Below are 24,831 nucleotides of genomic sequence, written 5' to 3' on the forward strand. Positions count from 1 at the left end.
AGATGGAGGTGAGGAGAGGAGAAGAGAAGGAGTGGAGGTGAGGAGAGGAGAAAGAGAAGAGTGGAGGTGAAGAGAAGAGAGGAGTGGAGGTGAAGAGAAGAGAAGGAGTGGAGGTGAGGAGAGGAGAAGAGAAGAGTGGAGGTGAGGAGAGGAGAACAGAAGGAGTGGAGCTGAGGGAGAAGTAGGTAGAAATGGAGGTGAGAGGAGGCGGCGAGGACAGGAGGCAGCAGGTGGTCTAATGTTTTGGTCCTCCTGCTGTTCTTCATCATGGTGACAAAAGTCTCAAGTGTTTGTTCATCAGACGATCTTGTGTTCATGTGTGTTCATGTTGTGTTCATGTTGTGTTCATGTTGTGTTCAGGTGGTTAGATGTTCCTAAGAGGAAGAGGAAGAACAGCCAGTCCTCGGTGAAGAGCATGTCAGGTGAGAACTCTTCATCTTCTTCATCATCATCTTCATCTTCATCATCATCATCTTCATCATCTCATCATCATCATCATCTTCATCTTCATCATCATCTTCTTCATTATCATCATCATCATCTTCATCTTCTTCATCATCTTCATCTTCATCATCATCTTCTTCATTATCATCATCATCATCATCATCATCATCTTCATCTTCATCATCATCTTCTTCATTATCATCATCATCATCTTCATCTTCATCATCATCATCATCATCTTCATCTTCTTCATCATCATCATCATCTTCATCTTCATCATCATCTTCTTCATTATCATCATCATCATCATCTTCATCATCAGCATCTTCTTTATCATCATCTTCATCTTCTTCATTATCATCATCATCATCATCATCATCTTCATCATTTCTCATCTTCATCTTCATCATCATCTTCATCGTCATCATCATCTTCATCATTTCTCATCTTCATCTTCATCATCATCTTCATCATCATCATCATCATCATCTCCATCTTCATCTTCATCTTCTTCATCATCATCTTCATCATCATCATCTTCTTAATCATTTTCATCTTCATCATCTTCAACATCTTCATCATCATCTTCATCTTCATCTTCATCATCATCTTCTTCATCATCATCTTCATCATCATCTTCATCATCTTCATCTTCATCAACTTCATCATCATCTTCATCATTTCTCATCTTCATCATCATCTTCATCATCATCTTCATCTTCATCATCTGTATCATCATCTTCTTAATCATTTTCATCTTCATCATCTTCATCTTCATCAACTTCATCTTCATCTTCATCATCATCTTTATCTTTATCTTCATGATCATCATCAACTTCATCATCATCTTCATCATTATAATCTTCATCTTCATCATCTTCATCTTCATCATCTGTATCATCATCTTCTTAATCATTTTCATCTTCATCATCTTCATCTTCATCAACTTCATCATCTTCATCTTCATCATCATCTTTATCTTTATCTTCATGATCATCATCTTCTTCATCATCATCTTCATCATCATCTTCTTCATCATCTTCATCATCTTCATCATAATCTTCATCATCATCTTCATCATTATCATCTTCATCATCTTCATCATCTTTATCTTTGTCTTCATGATCATCATCATCTTCATCATCTTCTTCATCATCTTCTTCATCATCTTCATCTTCATCTTCATCTTCATCATCATCTTCATCATGTGGGGGGGCAGGAAGTGACACGACTTGAACTAGTGCAGCAGGAAGTTTATCTGGAACTGTGCATGACATCTTCATCATCATCATCATCATCCTCTCCTTCTCTCCCCCCTTCCTCTTCTTTTCTACTCCTCTTCCTCTCCTCCTCCTCTCCCTCCCTCCATCCTTCCTCTCATCCATCCTTCCTCCCCTCCATCCTTCCTCTCCTCCTCCTCTCCCTCCCTCCATCCTTCCTCTCATCCATCCTTCCTCCCCTCCATCCTTCCTCTCCTCCTCCTGCTCACCTCCATCCTTCCTCCCCTCTTCCTCCCCTCTTCTCCCTCCCTCCATCCTTCCTCTCCTCGTCTTCCTCTCCTCCTCCTGTCCTGCATCCTTACTTCCCTCCATCCTTCCTCTCCATCCTTCCTCCCCTCCTCCTCCTCTCCACCTCTTCCTCTCCACCTCTTCCTCCCCTCTTCTCCCTCCCTCCATCCTTCCTCTCCTCCATCCTTCCTCTCCTTCCTCTCCTCCATCCTTCCTCTCCTCCTCCTCTCCATCCTTCCTCTCCTCCATCCTTCCTCTCCTCCTCCTCTCCTTCAGCTCTTAGCTCCTCTGTTCCAGGCTACATCCCGAGTTACCTGGAGAAGGACGAGCCTTGTGTGGTTTGTGGAGATAAAGCCACTGGTTACCATTATCGCTGCATCACCTGCGAGGGCTGCAAGGTAACTCTCTGACCTTTGACCCCTCTCTGACCTTTGACCGCAACACTGTCTCGCTAGCACATGTTTCTCCTGAAGATTTACTGTGATTTTGTTTTTATACATTTTTTTTTTTTTTTTTCAAATGTTTTTTAAATTCTTTTATGTTCTGGTTAATGTTTCTATTGAAGGTTTTCATTGTTAGATTCAAATAATGTTTAACATGTTTGATGATTTTTCATCATGAACTAGTTTGAGTTTTAGTTCTGATTTAAACATGAATGTTCTGACCTTTACCTAAAGTTAACCTAAAGTTAACCTAAAGTTAACCTAAAGTTAACCTAAAGTTAACCTAATGTTAACCTAAAGTTAACCTAAAGTAAAACCTAAAGTAAACCTAAAGTGAACCTAAAGTGAACCTAAAGTAAACCTAAAGTTAACCTAAAGTGAACCTAAAGTAAACCTAAAGTTAACCTAAAGTTAACCTAAAGTAAACCTAAAGTTAACCTAAAGTGAACCTAAAGTAAACCTAAAGTTAACCTAAAGTTAACCTAAAGTAAAACCTTAAGTAAAACCTAAAGTGAACCTAAAGTAAACCTAAAGTAAAACCTAAAGTAAACCTAAAGTGAACCTAAAGTTAACCTAAAGTTAACCTAAAGTGAACCTAAAGTAAAACCTAAAGTAAACCATACATAAACCTAAAGTTAACCTAAAGTTAACCTAAAGTTAACCTAAAGTAACATCTAAAGTAAACCTGACGTAAACCTAAAGTTAACCTAAAGTTAACCTAAAGTTAACCTAAAGTAAACCTAAAGTAAAACCTAAAGTTAACCTAAAGTTAACCTAAAGTTAACCTAAAGTAAACCTAAAGTTAAACCTAAAGTAACTTCATCTCCTCCGTGTCTCAGGGTTTCTTCCGCAGAACCATCCAGAAGAACCTCCATCCGGCCTACTCGTGCAAGTACGAGAGCTGCTGCATCATCGACAAGATCACCAGGAACCAGTGCCAGCTGTGTCGCTTCAGGAAGTGCATCTCCGTGGGCATGGCCATGGACCGTGAGTGACGCCCTCGCCCGCCTCAGCCCGACCACACACTCTGGTTTCCTCCCGCAGTGGTTCTGGACGACTCCAAGCGCGTGGCCAAGCGGCGCCTCATCGAGGAGAACCGCGAGAAGAGGAAGCGCGAGGAGATGGTGCGAACGCTGCAGGTGCGACCGGAGCCGACCTCGTCCGAGTGGGAGTTGATACGCTCGGTGACCGACGCTCACAAACACACCAACGCTCAGGGAAGCAGCTGGAAGCAGAAGCGCAAGTTCCTGGTAGGACTCACACCACCAGGATACCACAACAACATTTTGATGACGACATTTTTCTGACAACAACATTTTGATGACGAAAATTTGACAACAGCATCTTGACGACAACAAGATAATTACAACAATAATGTGACGACAACCTTTTTATGACAACAACATATTTACAACAACAATGTGACGACAACGACATATTTACAACAAAAATGTGACGACAACATTTTGATGACAACAACGATGTGAAAAAAAAGGAATATTTACAAGAACAATTTGGTGACAATAACAATATGACGACAACAACATATTTACAACAACAATGTGACAACAACATTTTTGGTGATAACAATGTGACGACAACAACAAATTCACAACAACAATGTGACAACAACGGTTTTGGTGATAACAACAACATATATACGGCAACAATGTGAGGACAAAATTTCGGCAACAACAATGTAACGACAACATTTTGATGACGACAATTTGACAACTGCATCTTGACGACAACAACATATTTATAACAATAATTTGACGACAACATTTTGATGACCTCAACAATATGACGACAAAAACATATTTACAACAACAATGTGATGACAACAACATATTTAGAACAACAATGTGACGACAAAATTTTGACAACAGCATCTTGACGACAACAATATATTTACAACAACAATTTGGCAACAGCATCTTGACGACAACAATGTGACAACAGCATCTTGACGACAACAACAATGTGACAACAGCATTTTGTCGACAACAATGTGACAACAGCATCTTGACGACAACAATGTGACAACACCAACTTGAAAACAACAACAGTGTGATGACAACAACATATTAACGGCAACAATGTGACAACAACAATGTGACAAAAGCATCTTTACGACAACAACAATGTGACGACAACATCTTGATGATAACGATGTGACAACAGCAACTTGACGACTGACGTCAACAATGTGACAACAGCATCTTGACGACAACAACATATTTACAACAACAATGTGACAACAGCATCTTGACGACAACAACATTTTGACAACAACAATGTGACAACAGCATATTGATGACAACAACATATTTACAACAACAATGTGACAACAGCATCTTGACGACAACAACATTTTGACAACAACAATGTGACAACAGCATATTGATGACAACAACAATGTGACAACAACATCTTGAGGACAACAATGTGACAACAGCAGCTTGACGTCAACAACATTTTGACAACAACAATGTGAAAACAACATCTTGATGACAACAATGTGACAATAGCAACTTGACGACAACAACATATTGACAACAACATTTTGACAACAACAATGTGACAACACCAACTTGACAACAACAAAAGTGTGACGACAACAACATATTAACGGCAACAATGTGACAAAAGCATCTTTACGACAACAACAATGTGACGACAACATCTTGATGATAACGATGTGACAACAGCATCTTGAGCACAACAACAATGTGACAACAACATCTTGATGACAACAATGTGACAACAGCATCTTGAGGACAACAACAATGTGACAACAACATCTTGAGGACAACAATGTGTCAACAGCAACTTGACGTCAACAACATTTTGACAACAACATCTTGAGGACAACAATGTGACAACAGCAACTTGACGTCAACAACATTTTGACAACAACAATGTGACAACAACATCTTGATGACAACAATGTGTCAACAGCAACTTGACGTCAACAACATTTTGACAACAACATCTTGAGGACAACAATGTGACAACAGCAACTTGACGTCAACAACATTTTGACAACAACAATGTGACAACAACATCTTGATGACAACAATGTGACAACAGCATCTTGAGGACAACAACAATGTGACAACAACATCTTGAGGACAACAATGTGTCAACAGCAACTTGACGTCAACAACATTTTGACAACAACATCTTGAGGACAACAATGTGACAACAGCAACTTGACGTCAACAACATTTTGACAACAACAATGTGACAACAACATCTTGATGACAACAATGTGACAATAGCAACTTGACGACAACAACATATTTACAACAACAATTTGACAACAACAGTGTGACGACAACAACATATTAACGGCAACAATGTGACAACAACAATGTGACAAAAGCATCTTTACGACAACAACAATGTGACAACAGCATCTTGACGTCAACAACATTTTGCTTTTCCCAAATTGTTGTTAACTTAAAAACAAAAACATTAAAGTGTGTTTATGTGTGTAGTGTGTTCAGAGTTCATAAAGATCTAGCGCCCCCTGCTGCCCTCTAAACATGCTGTGTGTGTTCCAGCCGGACGACCTGGGCCAGAGCGCGGTGGTGCCGGAGACCGAGGGCGACAAAGTGGACCTGGAGGTCTTCAGCGAGTTCACCAAGATCATGACCCCGGCCATCACGCGTGTGGTGGACTTCGCCAAGAAGCTGCCCATGTTCTCGGAGGTAGGCGGCGCCACGTGCAGACGGACCGCGAGCTAAACGGGTCATCTGTGTGATATTAGCGTGAACACACCAGTCTAAACTTAGCTCGCGCTCAGAACCAGAACAATGGCGTCTTTATGAGAGTCCAATCAAGTCCCCGGACCGGCCTCAGTGTCCAGGACTGGACTCGGGCGCGGGTTCCACCCGGGTAATCGGGCGTGGAAGACCTGAGCGTTTGAACAGAACCAGGACGGGTGGAAGGTCCGAACACAGGAGAGTCTCCATCAGAACCAGGTTCAGAACCAGGTTGAGAACCAGATGAAGATGTTCAGTGATTATCATCAGGAGTCGTTTGAAAATACTTTTGTCTTCAGAGAAACTTGGAGACGATCACGAGTTTCATCCGTGAATAAAAAAACTCTGTGAAAGAAGCTTTTGATGGTTTGAGTCACGAGAAGATCTGGATTTATTTATGATGTCATCAGTGTTTCACCCTTGATTTATGATGACGATGAAGATGATGATGAAGATTATGATGATGATGAAGATTATGATGAAGATTATGATGAAGATTATGATGATGATGAAGATTATGATGATGAAGATGATGACGATGAAGATGAAGATTATGATGAAGATGAAGATGAAGATGAAGATTATGATGAAGATTATGATGATGAGGATGATGATGATTATGATGATGAAGATGATGATGATGATGAAGATGATGATGATGAAGATGATGAAGATGATGAAGATGATGATGATGAAGCTGATGAAGATGATGATGATTATGATGAAGATGAAGATTATGAAGATGATGATGATGAAGATGATGAAGATTATGATGATGAAGATTATGATGATGATGATGATGAAGATGAAGATGATGATGATGAAGCTGATGAAGATGATGAAGATGATGATGATGAAGCTGATGAAGATGATGAAGATGATGAAGATGATGATGATGAAGCTGATGAAGATGATGAAGATGATGATGATTATGATGAAGATGAAGATTATGAAGATGATGATGATGAAGATGATGATGATGATGATGATGAAGCTGATGAAGATAATGAAGATGATGAAGATGATGGTTATGATGATGATGAAGATGAAGATGATAAAGATGATGCTAATTAGCATTAGCTTTGTCATGAAGCTAACACTTAGTTCTAAAAAACAAATGCTAATTTCCATTATTTTTTTCCTGAAGCTAATGCTATTGTCCTTGAAACAAACTTGAATTAGCATTAGCTTTGTCCTGAAGCTAACGCTATTGTCCTTGAAACAAACTTGAATTAGCATTAGCTTTGTCCTAGATATCAAACGTAAATTATATAGTTTTATCTTGTTTGCTGTTTGTTGTTTAAATCGATCACGTTGTAAATAAAAACAAAAGGTGTTTTTATAAGAAGAAATACGGATTGAGTTGAAGGTTCTAATCCCGGCGTCTCTCCAGCTGCCGTGTGAAGACCAGATCGTCTTGCTCAAAGGCTGCTGCATGGAGATCATGTCGCTGCGCGCCGCCGTGCGCTACGACCCCGAAAGCGAGACGCTGACGCTGAACGGCGAGATGGCGGTGAAGCGCGAGCAGCTGAAGAACGGCGGCCTGGGCGTGGTCTCGGACGCCATCTTTGATTTGGGAAAGAGCCTGGCGCAGTTCAACCTGGACGACTCGGAGGTGGCGCTGATGCAGGCCGTGCTGCTCATGAGCTCAGGTCAGCACTTTGTTTACGTTTATGTGCGACAAACAACAACGTTCACGTCCGGACTCGTCATCGGAACATTTACTATTTTCAACATTAACTAAAACACATTTTACACAAAGATATTCTTATTAATTCTTATTCAACAATTCAATATCTTTTCATTTCAATATCACCAGACATTACTAATCGTCTTGAAGAACATTCTCTACATGACACCAGAGTTGATACTAGTTGATGTTTAATGACACCAGAGTTGATGCTAGTTGATGTTTAATGACACCAGAGTTGATACTAGTTGATGTTTAATGAAACCAGAGTTGATACTAGTTGATGTTTAATGAAACCAGAGTTGATGCTAGTTGATGTTTAATGACACCAGAGTTGATGCTAGTTGATGTTTAATGACACCAGAGTTGATGCTAGTTGATGTTTAATGACACCAGAGTTGATACTAGTTGATGTTTAATGAAACCAGAGTTGATACTAGTTGATGTTTAATGACACCAGAGTTGATACTAGTTGATGTTTAATGAAACCAGAGTTGATACTAGTTGATGTTTAATGACACCAGAGTTGATACTAGTTGATGTTTAATGACACCAGAGTTGATACTAGTTGATGTTTAATGAAACCAGAGTTGATACTAGTTGATGTTTAATGACACCAGAGTTGATACTAGTTGATGTTTAATGAAACCAGAGTTGATACTAGTTGATGTTTAATGACACCAGAGTTGATACTAGTTGATGTTTAATGAAACCAGAGTCAATACTAGTTGATGTTTAATGACACCAGAGTTGATACTAGTTGATGTTTAATGACACCAGAGTTGATACTAGTTGATGTTTAATGAAACCAGAGTCGATACTAGTTGATGTTTAATGAAACCAGAGTCGATACTAGTTGATGTTTAATGACACCAGAGTTGATACTAGTTGATGTTTAATGAAACCAGAGTCGATACTAGTTGATGTTTAATGACACCAGAGTTGATACTAGTTGATGTGTAATGACACCAGAGTTGATACTAGTTGATGTTTAATGACACCAGAGTTGATACTAGTTGATGTTTAATGACACCAGAGTCGATACTAGTTGATGTTTAATGACACCAGAGTTGATACTAGTTGATGTTTAATGACACCAGAGTTGATACTAGTTGATGTTTAATGACGCCAGAGTTGATGCTAGTTGATGTTTAATGACACCAGAGTTTATACTAGTTGATGTTTAATGAAACCAGAGTTGACACTAGTTGATGTTTAATGACACCAGAGTTGATACTAGTTGATGTTTAATGACACCAGAGTTGATACTAGTTGATGTTTAATGACACCAGAGTTGATACTAGTTGATGTTTAATGACACCAGAGTTGATACTAGTTGATGTTTAATGACACCAGAGTTGATACTAGTTGACGTTTAATGACACCAGAGTTTATACTAGTTGATGTTTAATGACACCAGAGTTGATACTAGTTGATGTTTAATGACACCAGAGTTGATACTAGTTGATGTTTAATGACACCAGAGTTGATACTAGTTGATGTTTAATGACACCAGAGTTGATACTAGTTGATGTTTAATGACACCAGAGTTGATACTAGTTGATGTTTAATGACACCAGAGTTGATACTAGTTGATGTGTAATGACACCAGAGTTGATACTAGTTGATGTTTAATGACACCAGAGTTGATACTAGTTGATGTTTAATGACACCAGAGTTGATACTAGTTGATGTTTAATGACACCAGAGTTGATACTAGTTGATGTTTAATGACACCAGAGTTGATACTAGTTGATGTTTAATGACACCAGAGTTGATACTAGTTGATGTTTAATGACACCAGAGTTGATACTAGTTGATGTTTAATGACACCAGAGTTGATACTAGTTGATGTTTAATGACACCAGAGTTGATGCTAATTGATGTTTAATGACACCAGAGTTGATGCTAGTTGATGTTTAATGACACCAGAGTTGATGCTAGTTGATGTTTAATGACACCAGAGTTGATGCTAATTGATGTTTAATGACACCAGAGTTGATGCTAGTTGATGTTTAATGACACCAGAGTTGATACTAGTTGATGTTTAATGACACCAGAGTTGATGCTAGTTGATGTTTAATGACACCAGAGTTTATACTAGTTGATGTTTAATGACACCAGAGTTGATACTAGTTGATGTTTAATGACACCAGAGTTGATACTAGTTGATGTTTAATGACACCAGAGTTGATGCTAGTTGATGTTTAATGATACCAGAGTTGATACTAGTTGATGTTTAATGACACCAGAGTTGATACTAGTTGATGTTTAATGACACCAGAGTTGATACTAGTTGATGTTTAATGACACCAGAGTTGATGCTAGTTGATGTTTAATGACACCAGAGTTTATACTAGTTGATGTTTAATGAAACCAGAGTTGATACTAGTTTATGTTTAATGACACCAGAGTTTATACTAGTTGATGTTTAATGACACCAGAGTTGATGCTAGTTGATGTTTAATGACACCAGAGTCGATACTAGTTGATGTTTAATGACACCAGAGTCGATACTAGTTGATGTTTAATGACACCAGAGTCGATACTAGTTGATGTTTAATGACACCAGAGTTGATACTAGCTGATGTTTAATGACACCAGAGTCGATACTAGTTGATGTTTAATGACACCAGAGTTGATACTAGTTGATGTTTAATGACACCAGAGTTTATACTAGTTGATGTTTAATGACACCAGAGTTGATACTAGTTGATGTTTAATGACACCAGAGTTGATACTAGTTGATGTTTAATAACACCAGAGTTGATACTAGTTGATGTTTAATGACACCAGAGTTGATACTAGTTGATGTTTAATGACACCAGAGTTGATACTAGTTGATGTTTAATGAAACCAGAGTCGATACTAGTTGATGTTTAATGAAACCAGAGTCGATACTAGTTGATGTTTAATGACACCAGAGTTGATACTAGTTGATGTTTAATGAAACCAGAGTCGATACTAGTTGATGTTTAATGACACCAGAGTTGATACTAGTTGATGTTTAATGACACCAGAGTTGATACTAGTTGATGTTTAATGACACCAGAGTTGATACTAGTTGATGTTTAATGACACCAGAGTCGATACTAGTTGATGTTTAATGACACCAGAGTTGATACTAGTTGATGTTTAATGACACCAGAGTTGATACTAGTTGATGTTTAATGACGCCAGAGTTGATGCTAGTTGATGTTTAATGACACCAGAGTTTATACTAGTTGATGTTTAATGAAACCAGAGTTGACACTAGTTGATGTTTAATGACACCAGAGTTGATACTAGTTGATGTTTAATGACACCAGAGTTGATACTAGTTGATGTTTAATGACACCAGAGTTGATACTAGTTGATGTTTAATGACACCAGAGTTGATACTAGTTGATGTTTAATGACACCAGAGTTGATACTAGTTGACGTTTAATGACACCAGAGTTTATACTAGTTGATGTTTAATGACACCAGAGTTGATACTAGTTGATGTTTAATGACACCAGAGTTGATACTAGTTGATGTTTAATGACACCAGAGTTGATACTAGTTGATGTTTAATGACACCAGAGTTGATACTAGTTGATGTTTAATGACACCAGAGTTGATACTAGTTGATGTTTAATGACACCAGAGTTGATACTAGTTGATGTGTAATGACACCAGAGTTGATACTAGTTGATGTTTAATGACACCAGAGTTGATACTAGTTGATGTTTAATGACACCAGAGTTGATACTAGTTGATGTTTAATGACACCAGAGTTGATACTAGTTGATGTTTAATGACACCAGAGTTGATACTAGTTGATGTTTAATGACACCAGAGTTGATACTAGTTGATGTTTAATGACACCAGAGTTGATACTAGTTGATGTTTAATGACACCAGAGTTGATACTAGTTGATGTTTAATGACACCAGAGTTGATGCTAATTGATGTTTAATGACACCAGAGTTGATGCTAGTTGATGTTTAATGACACCAGAGTTGATGCTAGTTGATGTTTAATGACACCAGAGTTGATGCTAATTGATGTTTAATGACACCAGAGTTGATGCTAGTTGATGTTTAATGACACCAGAGTTGATACTAGTTGATGTTTAATGACACCAGAGTTGATGCTAGTTGATGTTTAATGACACCAGAGTTTATACTAGTTGATGTTTAATGACACCAGAGTTGATACTAGTTGATGTTTAATGACACCAGAGTTGATACTAGTTGATGTTTAATGACACCAGAGTTGATGCTAGTTGATGTTTAATGATACCAGAGTTGATACTAGTTGATGTTTAATGACACCAGAGTTGATACTAGTTGATGTTTAATGACACCAGAGTTGATACTAGTTGATGTTTAATGACACCAGAGTTGATGCTAGTTGATGTTTAATGACACCAGAGTTTATACTAGTTGATGTTTAATGAAACCAGAGTTGATACTAGTTTATGTTTAATGACACCAGAGTTTATACTAGTTGATGTTTAATGACACCAGAGTTGATGCTAGTTGATGTTTAATGACACCAGAGTCGATACTAGTTGATGTTTAATGACACCAGAGTCGATACTAGTTGATGTTTAATGACACCAGAGTCGATACTAGTTGATGTTTAATGACACCAGAGTTGATACTAGCTGATGTTTAATGACACCAGAGTCGATACTAGTTGATGTTTAATGACACCAGAGTTGATACTAGTTGATGTTTAATGACACCAGAGTTTATACTAGTTGATGTTTAATGACACCAGAGTTGATACTAGTTGATGTTTAATGACACCAGAGTTGATACTAGTTGATGTTTAATAACACCAGAGTTGATACTAGTTGATGTTTAATGACACCAGAGTTGATACTAGTTGATGTTTAATGACACCAGAGTTGATACTAGTTGATGTTTAATGACACCAGAGTTGATACTAGTTGATGTTTAATGACACCAGAGTTGATACTAGTTGATGTTTAATGACACCAGAGTTGATACTAGTTGATGTTTAATGACACCAGAGTTGATACTAGTTGATGTTTAATGACACCAGAGTTGATACAAGTTGATGTTTAATGACACCAGAGTTGATACTAGTTGATGTTTAATGACACCAGAGTTGATACTAGTTGATGTTTAATGACACCAGAGTTGATACTAGTTGATGTTTAATGACACCAGAGTTGATACTAGTTGATGTTTAATGACACCAGAGTTGATACTAGTTGATGTTTAATGAGACCAGAGTTGATACTAGTTGATGTTTAATGACACCAGAGTTGATGCTAATTGATGTTTAATGACACCAGAGTTGATACTAGTTGATGTTTAATGACACCAGAGTTGATGCTAATTGATGTTTAATGACACCAGAGTTGATACTAGTTGATGTTTAATGACACCAGAGTTGATGCTAGTTGATGTTTAATGACACCAGAGTTGATGCTAGTTGATGTTTAATGACACCAGAGTTTATACTAGTTGATGTTTAATGACACCAGAGTTGATACTAGTTGATGTTTAATGACACCAGAGTTGATACTAGTTGATGTTTAATGACACCAGAGTTGATGCTAGTTGATGTTTAATGATACCAGAGTTGATACTAGTTGATGTTTAATGACACCAGAGTTGATACTAGTTGATGTTTAATGACACCAGAGTTGATACTAGTTGATGTTTAATGACACCAGAGTTGATGCTAGTTGATGTTTAATGACACCAGAGTTTATACTAGTTGATGTTTAATGAAACCAGAGTTGATACTTGTTTATGTTTAATGACACCAGAGTTTATACTAGTTGATGTTTAATGACACCAGAGTTGATGCTAGTTGATGTTTAATGACACCAGAGTCGATACTAGTTGATGTTTAATGACACCAGAGTCGATACTAGTTGATGTTTAATGACACCAGAGTCGATACTAGTTGATGTTTAATGACACCAGAGTTGATACTAGCTGATGTTTAATGACACCAGAGTCGATACTAGTTGATGTTTAATGACACCAGAGTTGATACTAGTTGATGTTTAATGACACCAGAGTTTATACTAGTTGATGTTTAATGACACCAGAGTTGATACTAGTTTATGTTTAATGACACCAGAGTTTATACTAGTTGATGTTTAATGACACCAGAGTCGATGCTAGTTGATGTTTAATGAAACCAGAGTCGATACTAGTTGATGTTTAATGACACCAGAGTCGATACTAGTTGATGTTTAATGACACCAGAGTTGATACTAGTTGATGTTTAATGACACCAGAGTCGATACTAGTTGATGTTTAATGACACCAGAGTTGAAACTAGCTGATGTTTAATGACACCAGAGTCGATACTAGTTGATGTTTAATGACACCAGAGTTGATACTAGTTGATGTTTAATGACACCAGAGTTGATGCTAGTTGATGTTTAATGACACCAGAGTTGATACTAGTTGATGTTTAATGAGACCAGAGTTGATACTAGTTGATGTTTAATGACACCAGAGTTGATACTAGTTGATGTTTAATGACACCAGAGTCGATACTAGTTGATGTTTAATGACACCAGAGTTGATACTGGTTGATGTTTAATGACACCAGAGTTGATACTAGTTGAAGTTTAATGACACCAGAGTTGATACTAGTTGATGTTTAATGACACCAGAGTTGATACTAGTTGATGTTTAATGACACCAGAGTTGATACTAGTTGATGTTTAATGACACCAGAGTTCATACTAGTTGATGTTTAATGACACCAGAGTTGATACTAGTTGATGTTTAATGACACCAGAGTCGATACTAGTTGATGTTTAATGACACCAGAGTTGATACTAGTTGATGTTTAATGACACCAGAGTCGATACTAGTTGATGTTTAATGACACCAGAGTTGATACTAGTTGATGTTTAATGACACCAGAGTCGATACTAGTTGATGTTTAATGACACCAGAGTTGATACTAGTTGATGTTTAATGACACCAGAGTTGATACTGGTTGATGTTTAATGACACCAGAGTTGATACTGGTTGATGTTTAATGACACCAGAGTTGATACTAGTTGATGTTTAATGACACCAGAGTTGATACTAGTTGATGTTTAATGACACCAGAGTTGATACTAGTTGATGTTTAATGACACCAGAGTTGATACTAGTTGATGTTTAATGACACCAGAGTTGATACTAGTTGATGTTTAATGACACCAGAGTTCATACTAGTTAATGTTTAATGACACCAGAGTTCATACTAGTTGATGTTTAATGACACCAGAGTTGATACTAGTTGATGTTTAATGACACCAGAGTTGATACTAGTTGATGTTTAATGACACCAGAGTTGATACTAGTTGATGTTTAATGACACCAGAGTCGATACTAGTTGATGTTTAATGACACCAGAGTTGATACTAGCTGATGTTTAATGACACCAGAGTTGATACTAGTAGATGTTTAATGACACCAGAGTTGATACTAGTTGATGTTTAATGACACCAGAGTTGATACTAGTTGATGTTTAATGACACCAGAGTTTATACTAGTTGATGTTTAATGACACCAGAGTTTATACTAGTTGATGTTTAATGACACCAGAATCGATACTAGTTGATGTTTAATGACACCAGAGTTGATACTAGTTGATGTTTAATGACACCAGAGTTTATACTAGTTGATGTTTAATGACACCAGAGTTGATACTAGTTTATGTTTAATGACACCAGAGTTTATACTAGTTGATGTTTAATGACACCAGAGTTGATACTAGTTTATGTTTAATGACACCAGAGTTTATACTAGTTGATGTTTAATGACACCAGAGTTGATACTAGTTGATGTTTAATGACACCAGAGTTGATACTAGTTGATGTTTAATGACACCAGAGTTGATGCTAGTTGATGTTTAATGATACCAGAGTTGATACTAGTTGATGTTTAATGACACCAGAGTTGATACTAGTTGATGTTTAATGACACCAGAGTTGATACTAGTTGATGTTTAATGACACCAGAGTTGATGCTAGTTGATGTTTAATGACACCAGAGTTTATACTAGTTGATGTTTAATGAAACCAGAGTTGATACTAGTTTATGTTTAATGACACCAGAGTTTATACTAGTTGATGTTTAATGACACCAGAGTTGATGCTAGTTGATGTTTAATGACACCAGAGTCGATACTAGTTGATGTTTAATGACACCAGAGTCGATACTAGTTGATGTTTAATGACACCAGAGTCGATACTAGTTGATGTTTAATGACACCAGAGTTGATACTAGCTGATGTTTAATGACACCAGAGTCGATACTAGTTGATGTTTAATGACACCAGAGTTGATACTAGTTGATGTTTAATGACACCAGAGTTTATACTAGTTGATGTTTAATGACACCAGAGTTGATACTAGTTTATGTTTAATGACACCAGAGTTTATACTAGTTGATGTTTAATGACACCAGAGTCGATGCTAGTTGATGTTTAATGAAACCAGAGTCGATACTAGTTGATGTTTAATGACACCAGAGTCGATACTAGTTGATGTTTAATGACACCAGAGTCGATACTAGTTGATGTTTAATGACACCAGAGTTGATACTAGTTGATGTTTAATGACACCAGAGTCGATACTAGTTGATGTTTAATGACACCAGAGTTGAAACTAGCTGATGTTTAATGACACCAGAGTCGATACTAGTTGATGTTTAATGACACCAGAGTTGATACTAGTTGATGTTTAATGACACCAGAGTTGATGCTAGTTGATGTTTAATGACACCAGAGTTGATACTAGTTGATGTTTAATGAGACCAGAGTTGATACTAGTTGATGTTTAATGACACCAGAGTTGATACTAGTTGATGTTTAATGACACCAGAGTCGATACTAGTTGATGTTTAATGACACCAGAGTTGATACTGGTTGATGTTTAATGACACCAGAGTTGATACTAGTTGAAGTTTAATGACACCAGAGTTGATACTAGTTGATGTTTAATGACACCAGAGTTGATACTAGTTGATGTTTAATGACACCAGAGTTGATACTAGTTGATGTTTAATGACACCAGAGTTCATACTAGTTGATGTTTAATGACACCAGAGTTGATACTAGTTGATGTTTAATGACACCAGAGTCGATACTAGTTGATGTTTAATGACACCAGAGTTGATACTAGTTGATGTTTAATGACACCAGAGTCGATACTAGTTGATGTTTAATGACACCAGAGTTGATACTAGTTGATGTTTAATGACACCAGAGTCGATACTAGTTGATGTTTAATGACACCAGAGTTGATACTAGTTGATGTTTAATGACACCAGAGTTGATACTGGTTGATGTTTAATGACACCAGAGTTGATACTGGTTGATGTTTAATGACACCAGAGTTGATACTAGTTGATGTTTAATGACACCAGAGTTGATACTAGTTGATGTTTAATGACACCAGAGTTGATACTAGTTGATGTTTAATGACACCAGAGTTGATACTAGTTGATGTTTAATGACACCAGAGTTGATACTAGTTGATGTTTAATGACACCAGAGTTCATACTAGTTAATGTTTAATGACACCAGAGTTCATACTAGTTGATGTTTAATGACACCAGAGTTGATACTAGTTGATGTTTAATGACACCAGAGTTGATACTAGTTGATGTTTAATGACACCAGAGTTGATACTAGTTGATGTTTAATGACACCAGAGTCGATACTAGTTGATGTTTAATGACACCAGAGTTGATACTAGCTGATGTTTAATGACACCAGAGTCGATACTAGTTGATGTTTAATGACACCAGAGTTGATACTAGTTGATGTTTAATGACACCAGAGTTTATACTAGTTGATGTTTAATGACACCAGAGTTGATACTAGTTTATGTTTAATGACACCAGAGTTTATACTAGTTGATGTTTAATGACACCAGAGTCGATGCTAGTTGATGTTTAATGAAACCAGAGTCGATACTAGTTGATGTTTAATGACACCAGAGTCGATACTAGTTGATGTTTAATGACACCAGAGTCGATACTAGTTGATGTTTAATGACACCAGAGTTGATACTAGTTGATGTTTAATGACACCAGAGTCGATACTAGTTGATGTTTAATGACACCAGAGTTGATACTAGCTGATGTTTAATGACACCAGAGTCGATACTAGTTGATGTTTAATGACACCAGAGTTGATACTAGTTGATGTTTAATGACACCAGAGTTGATGCTAGTTGATGTTTAATGACACCAGAGTTGATACTAGTTGATGTTTAATGAGACCAGAGTTGATACTAGTTGATGTTTAATGACACCAGAGTTGATACTAGTTGATGTTTAATGACACCAGAGTCGATACTAGTTGATGTTTAATGACACCAGAGTTGATACTAGCTGATGTTTAATGACACCAGAGTCGATACTAGTTGATGTTTAATGACACCAGAGTTGATACTAGTTGATGTTTAATGACACCAGAGTCGATACTAGTTGATGTTTAATGACACCAGAGTTGATACTAGTTGATGTTTAATGACACCAGAGTTGATACTAGTTGATGTTTTGTGTCACCGAACCTCTCACTTTCATACACTTTTATATTGAATTTAAAAGACCAATAATTCATAAACATTGAATTTGAATTATTTTATCTTTTTCTCCGAATTATTAAAATGACAAAATAAAATAAAAACACTCAACAAAATAAAAAGTTTCAACATCGAAATGTTTAATTCATTCAAAATTCAACTCTCACCCCCCCTCAGTGAATTCATCGCTGCGTTTCTTCTTAAAACCGTGACAATGTTCTGAGACTCTTAAGACGATGCGGGGAGCGAGCGGACACCCTGGAAAGCCTGACTTGAAACACCGGTGAAAACTCCGTGAAATATTCCGAGAGACGTGAATCTTTCAGTTCGTGGCTGGAGCTCCTGAGAAGGACTCGTCTGCACAACACACGTCCTCAGAGCTGACGTGAAGATCACGTGTTCGGTCTGAAGGTCCAGAGAAGTCAACTCAGAAGAACCAGTTCGTTCCAGTCGAGGAAGAAGAAGGAGTTTTTAGTTGAAGGACGAGCTGAAGATGGTTTCGTGGTTGAAGGAACCATCAGTGTCGTCTGGAGCTGAGCAGTCGTGACGTGATCTTCTCGCTCCTGCGGTGAAGCTTCTTAATCCGAGGATTATTTGCCTCTCGAGCCGTCGTCGCTCGTCGACTCACGGAGTTTAAAGTCATGGTTTAAAACGTTCTCCCTCGAGTCGACTGATGTGACTCGTGTGTTCTTTTTAGAGACTGTTTGTTCATTTTAATGTAGCGACTGGAGCTCAGTCGTCTTCATTCATCTCTGAACAATGAGTCTTATGTCGAGGCTTCGATCCACAAACAAAACATTGACGTTAGAAAATGATCTTAAGCCCCGCCCACTGAAAACACTTTTCTGGAGATTAAATCTTGTTGACCATAACCACACCCACTCTGCTGTGATTGGTCAAACACAGAGTTTTGTCACAGCGTGTCATCAATGGTCTCCACCTCCAAGGGACTCATTGTATAAACAAAGCGTGATCAGAGCTGGAGGTGGAGTGAAACCATTATTACGTCATAATGGACTCTCGTAACCTCTCGTTCGTCCAGATTTCAGAGCAACTTTATAAAGTAATACGTTTAAAACATGGTCATGATGAGAAGTTACTGCGTCTTGAAGAACATTCACTACATGACACCAGAGTTGATACTAGTTGATGTTTAATGACACCAGAGTTGATACTAGTTGATGTTTAATGACACCAGAGTTGATACTAGTTGATGTTTAATGACACCAGAGTTGATACTAGTTGATGTTTAATGACACCAGAGTTGATACTAGTTGATGTTTAGTGACACCAGAGTTCATACTAGTTGATGTTTGATCTGAGACAAAGACTCAGTTGGGACTCAGTTATGACTCAGTCGAGACTCGGTTAAGACTCGGTTCAGACTCGGTTCAGATTCGGTTCAGACTCGGTTCAGACTCAGTTAAGACTCAGTCGAGACTCGGTTAAGACTAGGTTCAGACTCGGTTCAGACTCGGTTCAGATTCGGTTCAGACTCGGTTCAGACTCAGTTAAGACTCAGTTAAGACTCAGTTGAGACTCAGTTGAGACTCAGTTAAGACTCAGTCAAGACTCAGTTCAGACTCATTTACGACTCAGTTCAGACTCAGTTCAGACTCAGTTCAGACTCAGTTCAGACTCAGTTCAGACTCAGTTCAGACTCATTCAAGACTCAGTCAAGACTCAGTCAAGACTCAGTTCAGACTCAGTCAAGACTCAGTTCAGACTCAGTCGAGACTCATTCAAGACTCAGTCAAGACTCAGTTCAGACTCATTTACGACTCAGTTAAGACTCAGTTAAGACTCTGTTCAGACTCAGTTGAGACTCAGTTGAGACTCGGTTCAGACTCAGTTGAGACACGGTTCAGACTCAGTTAAGACTCTGTTCAGACTCGGTTCAGACTCAGTTGAGACTCGGTTCAGACTCAGTTGAGACTCAGTTGAGACTCAGTTGAGACTCAGTTGAGACACGGTTCAGACTCAGTTGAGACACGGTTCAGACTCAGTTAAGACTCTGTTCAGACTCAGTTGAGACTCAGTTCAGACTCAGTTCAGACTCAGTTGAGACTCGGTTCAGACTCAGTCGAGACTCGGTTAAGACTAGGTTCAGACTCGGTTCAGACTCGGTTAAGACTCAGTTAAGACTCAGTTAAGACTCAGTCAAGACTCAGTCAAGACTCAGTCAAGACTCAGTCAAGACTCAGTTAAGACTCAGTTAAGACTCAGTTCAGACTCAGTTCAGACTCAGTTCAGACTCAGTTAAGACTCAGTCAAGACTCAGTCAAGACTCAGTCAAGACTCAGTCAAGACTCAGTCAAGACTCAGTTAAGACTCAGTTAAGACTCAGTTCAGACTCAGTTCAGACTCAGTCAAGACTCATTCAAGACTCAGTCAAGACTCAGTTCAGACTCAGTTAAGACTCAGTCAAGACTCAGTCAAGACTCAGTTAAGACTCAGTTCAGACTCAGTTCAGACACAGTTAAGACTCAGTTAAGACTCAGTTCAGACTCAGTTCAGACTCAGTTCAGACTCAGTTCAGACTCAGTTGAGACTCAGTCAAGACTCAGTTCAGACTCAGTTCAGACTCAGTTCAGACTCAGTTCAGACTCAGTTGAGACTCAGTCAAGACTCAGTTCAGACTCAGTTCAGACTCAGTTCAGACTCGGTTCAGACACAGTTAAGACTCAGTTAAGACTCAGTTCAGACTCAGTTCAGACTCAGTTCAGACTCAGTTGAGACTAAGTTGAGACTTAGTTGAGACTCGGTTCAGACTCAGTTGAGACTCTGTTCAGACTCAGTTGAGACTCGGTTCAGACTCAGTTGCATGAGATGATTGATTCTTGTCGTGTCTCCTCAGCATCAGGCACTAACAAGACTCTCTCTCCCAGATCGCTGTGGTGTGACCAGCGTGGAGAAGATCGAACAGTGTCAGGAGGCCTACCTTCTGGCCTTCGAGCACTACATCAACTACCGCAAGCACAACATTCCGCACTTCTGGCCCAAGCTGCTGATGAAAGTGACCGACCTGCGCATGATCGGGGCGTGTCACGCCAGTCGCTTCCTGCACATGAAGGTGGAGTGTCCCAACGAACTCTTCCCTCCGCTGTTCCTGGAGGTCTTCGAGGACCAGGAGGTGTGACTCCAAACTCTCCAGAACCTGGATTTATTTGTACCTTCCTGCGATTTCTTTCTTTACTTTGGAAAACCCCCCGAGTTGCCACCAGCGCCGCCATATCACAGCCACGGTGCCGAACACACGTGGATACAGTAACACACACCTGGACCGACAACCTCACAAGTGTACTTTGACCTTCAGACGCCGACACGACCTTGTCCTCCTGCGGAAGTAAACCAGTGTCGTGATGTTGATCTGACAGTTTTATTGTTTGATCAGAGTGTTCTTTTGAATCAATGGTTTCTAGATTTGTTTTTATTGAACACTTACAAAATGAATGAATTTATTTTTACACATAGAGTTTGATATAATAAATCAATCGTTCAAAAATAAATGTTCAAAATTCAATATTATCTTTAATTCAGTCTTTTAAATTCAATATATTAATGTTGGTATAATAGAGTCTCCAGCTACTGATCAACGAGGTAGAAGCAAATGATCCAGTAACTCTGTGCTCTGTTAGTCATGTCTGGAGACTCTATTATACCAACATTTATATATTGAATTAAAAATACTACAAATAAAAAAAAATATTGAATTTCGAAGATTTATTTCTGAATGATTGGAATTAAAATATCAAACAAGTAAAACAAATGTCATTCCATTTTGAAAATAAATAAAATTATTATTAATTTTTTCGGAAAAAAGACAAAGTCTAGTTTTCAATATTGAACACTTTGAATTCATTTATTAAAAATGTTTCAACGCTGTTGTTAAAAACTTCGACGACACTGACTTACTTCCGTATCTTGGCGCCGACACCGGGTTCTGGAGTCCAGTTGTTCCTCCTGAACAGACGTGGACTCGAGGGTCACCAGATATCAGGAGTAGCAAAACAACCTTCATCCACGTTCTCAACTCGATGAGATGCTAAACGCTCATCTACCCATCATGCATCAGGTGAAACACAGGCATAAACAGCTCATGCTAACGCTACTGTGAAGATGGTCCAGCAACGATTATTTATTTCTTTGTTAGCAATAAAGCCATGTAGGAACAAACAGGACGCTAGCGTGGTCAAGAAGTCAATTAGTAATTAGTTGTAAATAAATGCGACGAGAGATTAAAGTTCATCTTCCTGACCCGATGAACTCCCATAAGCATAGGCTAACGCTAACACTTAGGCTAATGCTAACACCTGTGCGTTGTGTGCCCGGCACTCTAAAGAACGGCCATCAAACGTCACCCAAAGTTACCGTCAGACCCGATGATGTCATCAACCGTCCGTCACCAGCAGCGACACATTCCATGATGCAAACACAGCAGGTGTCGTCTCAGACGCCTCGAATCTCAAGGTCTCGCGACACCCCTCGGTTCAAAGGCTCACCCGGTTGTTACCTCTGCGGGCGACACCCGGACCTCCTCCGCCGACACATCGGATTCTACCTCACCGCTCGCTTCAGTGCCGTCCGCTCACCGCTCGCCGACACGGACCGTCGATGGCCGTCGATCCACAGCAGCGTGGCAGGGGGGTCTCTTCCCCACTGGGACCAACACCTGTTTCTAAATTCTAGTTCAGGAACCGGACGAGACTCTGAGGGGCACCTTTGCCGACTGAACCGTAAGGAAGCAGTTGCTGAGACTCAAGCGTCAGCGCGACTCCGGCTGGACGTCGGAGAAACAAAACAGTGTGAGTCAGCAGGATTCGCCCGCGGTCAAGGCTGGACACGGTCTGAAGGGAAGGACGCGGGAGACGACCCTGGCAGGCCCAGCTTGAACTGGCCTCGCCGAAAGAAACACAAAAACTGGATCCAACTTCAATGCGGGATCGGATGCCAAACCAACCAACAGTCCAAGGTTTCCCATCACAACCGTCCTCCCTCAGAAACATGCGCTAAGAATTCAACGCTACTGGAATAAGCTCCGCCCACACGGATCCCAAAATGCCATCCACGACAAATCAGGTTTTTTCTTTTGTGTTGCACTAGAACCACAATGTCTGTATCCCTTAGTAGCTCTTCCTTGTTACCCTCCAGCACCACGTTCTCCTTCCCTTCCTTCCTTGAGCTATTTCAATAATATTCTCCAGATGACCATGAGCGCTCACACACACACGCGCACACACACACGCGCACACACACGCACACACAGACACACACACACACGCACACACGCACACAGACACACACACACACACAAAGAGTTATGAATACACAGGTAAAAACAATGGGCTGGTCTCACAAAGTCAACACTTCTATCAGTCTGTCCACCTCCAGTGTAGCTCAGACCAACACCAACGTGGTACACCAGTACTCCGACACGTGGTACACCAGTACTCCGAAACGTGGTACACCAGTACTCCGACAAGTGGTACACCATTACTCCGACACGTCGTACACCAGTACTCCGACACGTGGTACACCAGTACTCCGACACGTCGTACACCAGTACTCCCGACACGTGGTACACCAGTACTCCGACACGTGGTACACCAGTACTCCGACAAGTGCTACACCATTACTCCGACGCGTCGTACACCAGTACTCCGACACGTGGTACACCAGTACTCCGACAAGTGCTACACCATTACTCCGACACGTGGTACACCAGGACTCCGACACGTGGTACACCAGTACTCCGACACGTCGTACACCAGTACTCCCGACACGTGGTACACCAGTACTCCGACACGTGGTACACCAGTACTCCCGACACGTGGTACACCAGTACTCCCGACACGTGGTACACCAGTACTCCGACACGTCGTACACCAGTACTCCCGACACGTGGTACACCAGTACTCCGACACGTGGTACACCAGTACTCCGACAAGTGCTACACCATTACTCCGACGCGTCGTACACCAGTACTCCGACACGTGGTACACCAGTACTCCGACAAGTGCTACACCATTACTCCGACACGTGGTACACCAGGACTCCGACACGTGGTACACCAGTACTCCGACACGTCGTACACCAGTACTCCCGACACGTGGTACACCAGTACTCCGACACGTGGTACACCAGGACTCCGACACGTGGTACACCAGTACTCCCGACACGTGGTACACCAGTACTCCGACACGTCGTACACCAGTACTCCCGACACGTGGTACACCAGTACTCCGACACGTGGTACACCAGTACTCCGACACGTGGTACACCAGTACTCCGACACGTCGTACACCAGTACTCCCGACACGTGGTACACCAGTACTCCGACACGTCGTACACCAGTACTCCCGACACGTGGTACACCAGTATTCCGACACGTGGTACACCAGTACTCCCGACACGTGGTACAC

The 24,831-nt window shown here is 39.6% G+C and overlaps 1 protein-coding gene across 4 annotated transcripts in view; it reads left to right on the top strand.

The window, feature by feature from the left end:
* Nucleotides 1-23,842, top strand: part of LOC148064665 (thyroid hormone receptor alpha) — an 81,565-nt gene extending 57,723 nt beyond the window's left edge. For 2 of the 4 annotated variants that reach the window (XM_087808789.1, XM_087808791.1), the window contains 7 exons: nucleotides 361-422; nucleotides 2,229-2,350; nucleotides 3,235-3,382; nucleotides 3,440-3,645; nucleotides 5,965-6,111; nucleotides 7,559-7,817; nucleotides 21,298-23,842. In XM_087808789.1, the coding sequence (XP_087664915.1) occupies nucleotides 361-422; nucleotides 2,229-2,350; nucleotides 3,235-3,382; nucleotides 3,440-3,645; nucleotides 5,965-6,111; nucleotides 7,559-7,817; nucleotides 21,298-21,548 (1,195 nt within the window). In that variant the 3' untranslated portion in view covers nucleotides 21,549-23,842. The remainder of the gene's footprint in view (nucleotides 1-360; nucleotides 423-2,228; nucleotides 2,351-3,234; nucleotides 3,383-3,439; nucleotides 3,646-5,964; nucleotides 6,112-7,558; nucleotides 7,818-21,297) is intronic. The other 2 variants (XM_087808790.1, XM_087808793.1) reach the window with 1 other exon arrangement.
* Nucleotides 23,843-24,831: the final 989 nt, after the last annotated feature.

The sequence above is a fragment of the Callionymus lyra genome, chromosome 15 (genome assembly GCF_982586985.1).
Source record: "Callionymus lyra chromosome 15, fCalLyr1.hap1.1, whole genome shotgun sequence".
Taxonomy (NCBI): domain Eukaryota; kingdom Metazoa; phylum Chordata; class Actinopteri; order Syngnathiformes; family Callionymidae; genus Callionymus; species Callionymus lyra.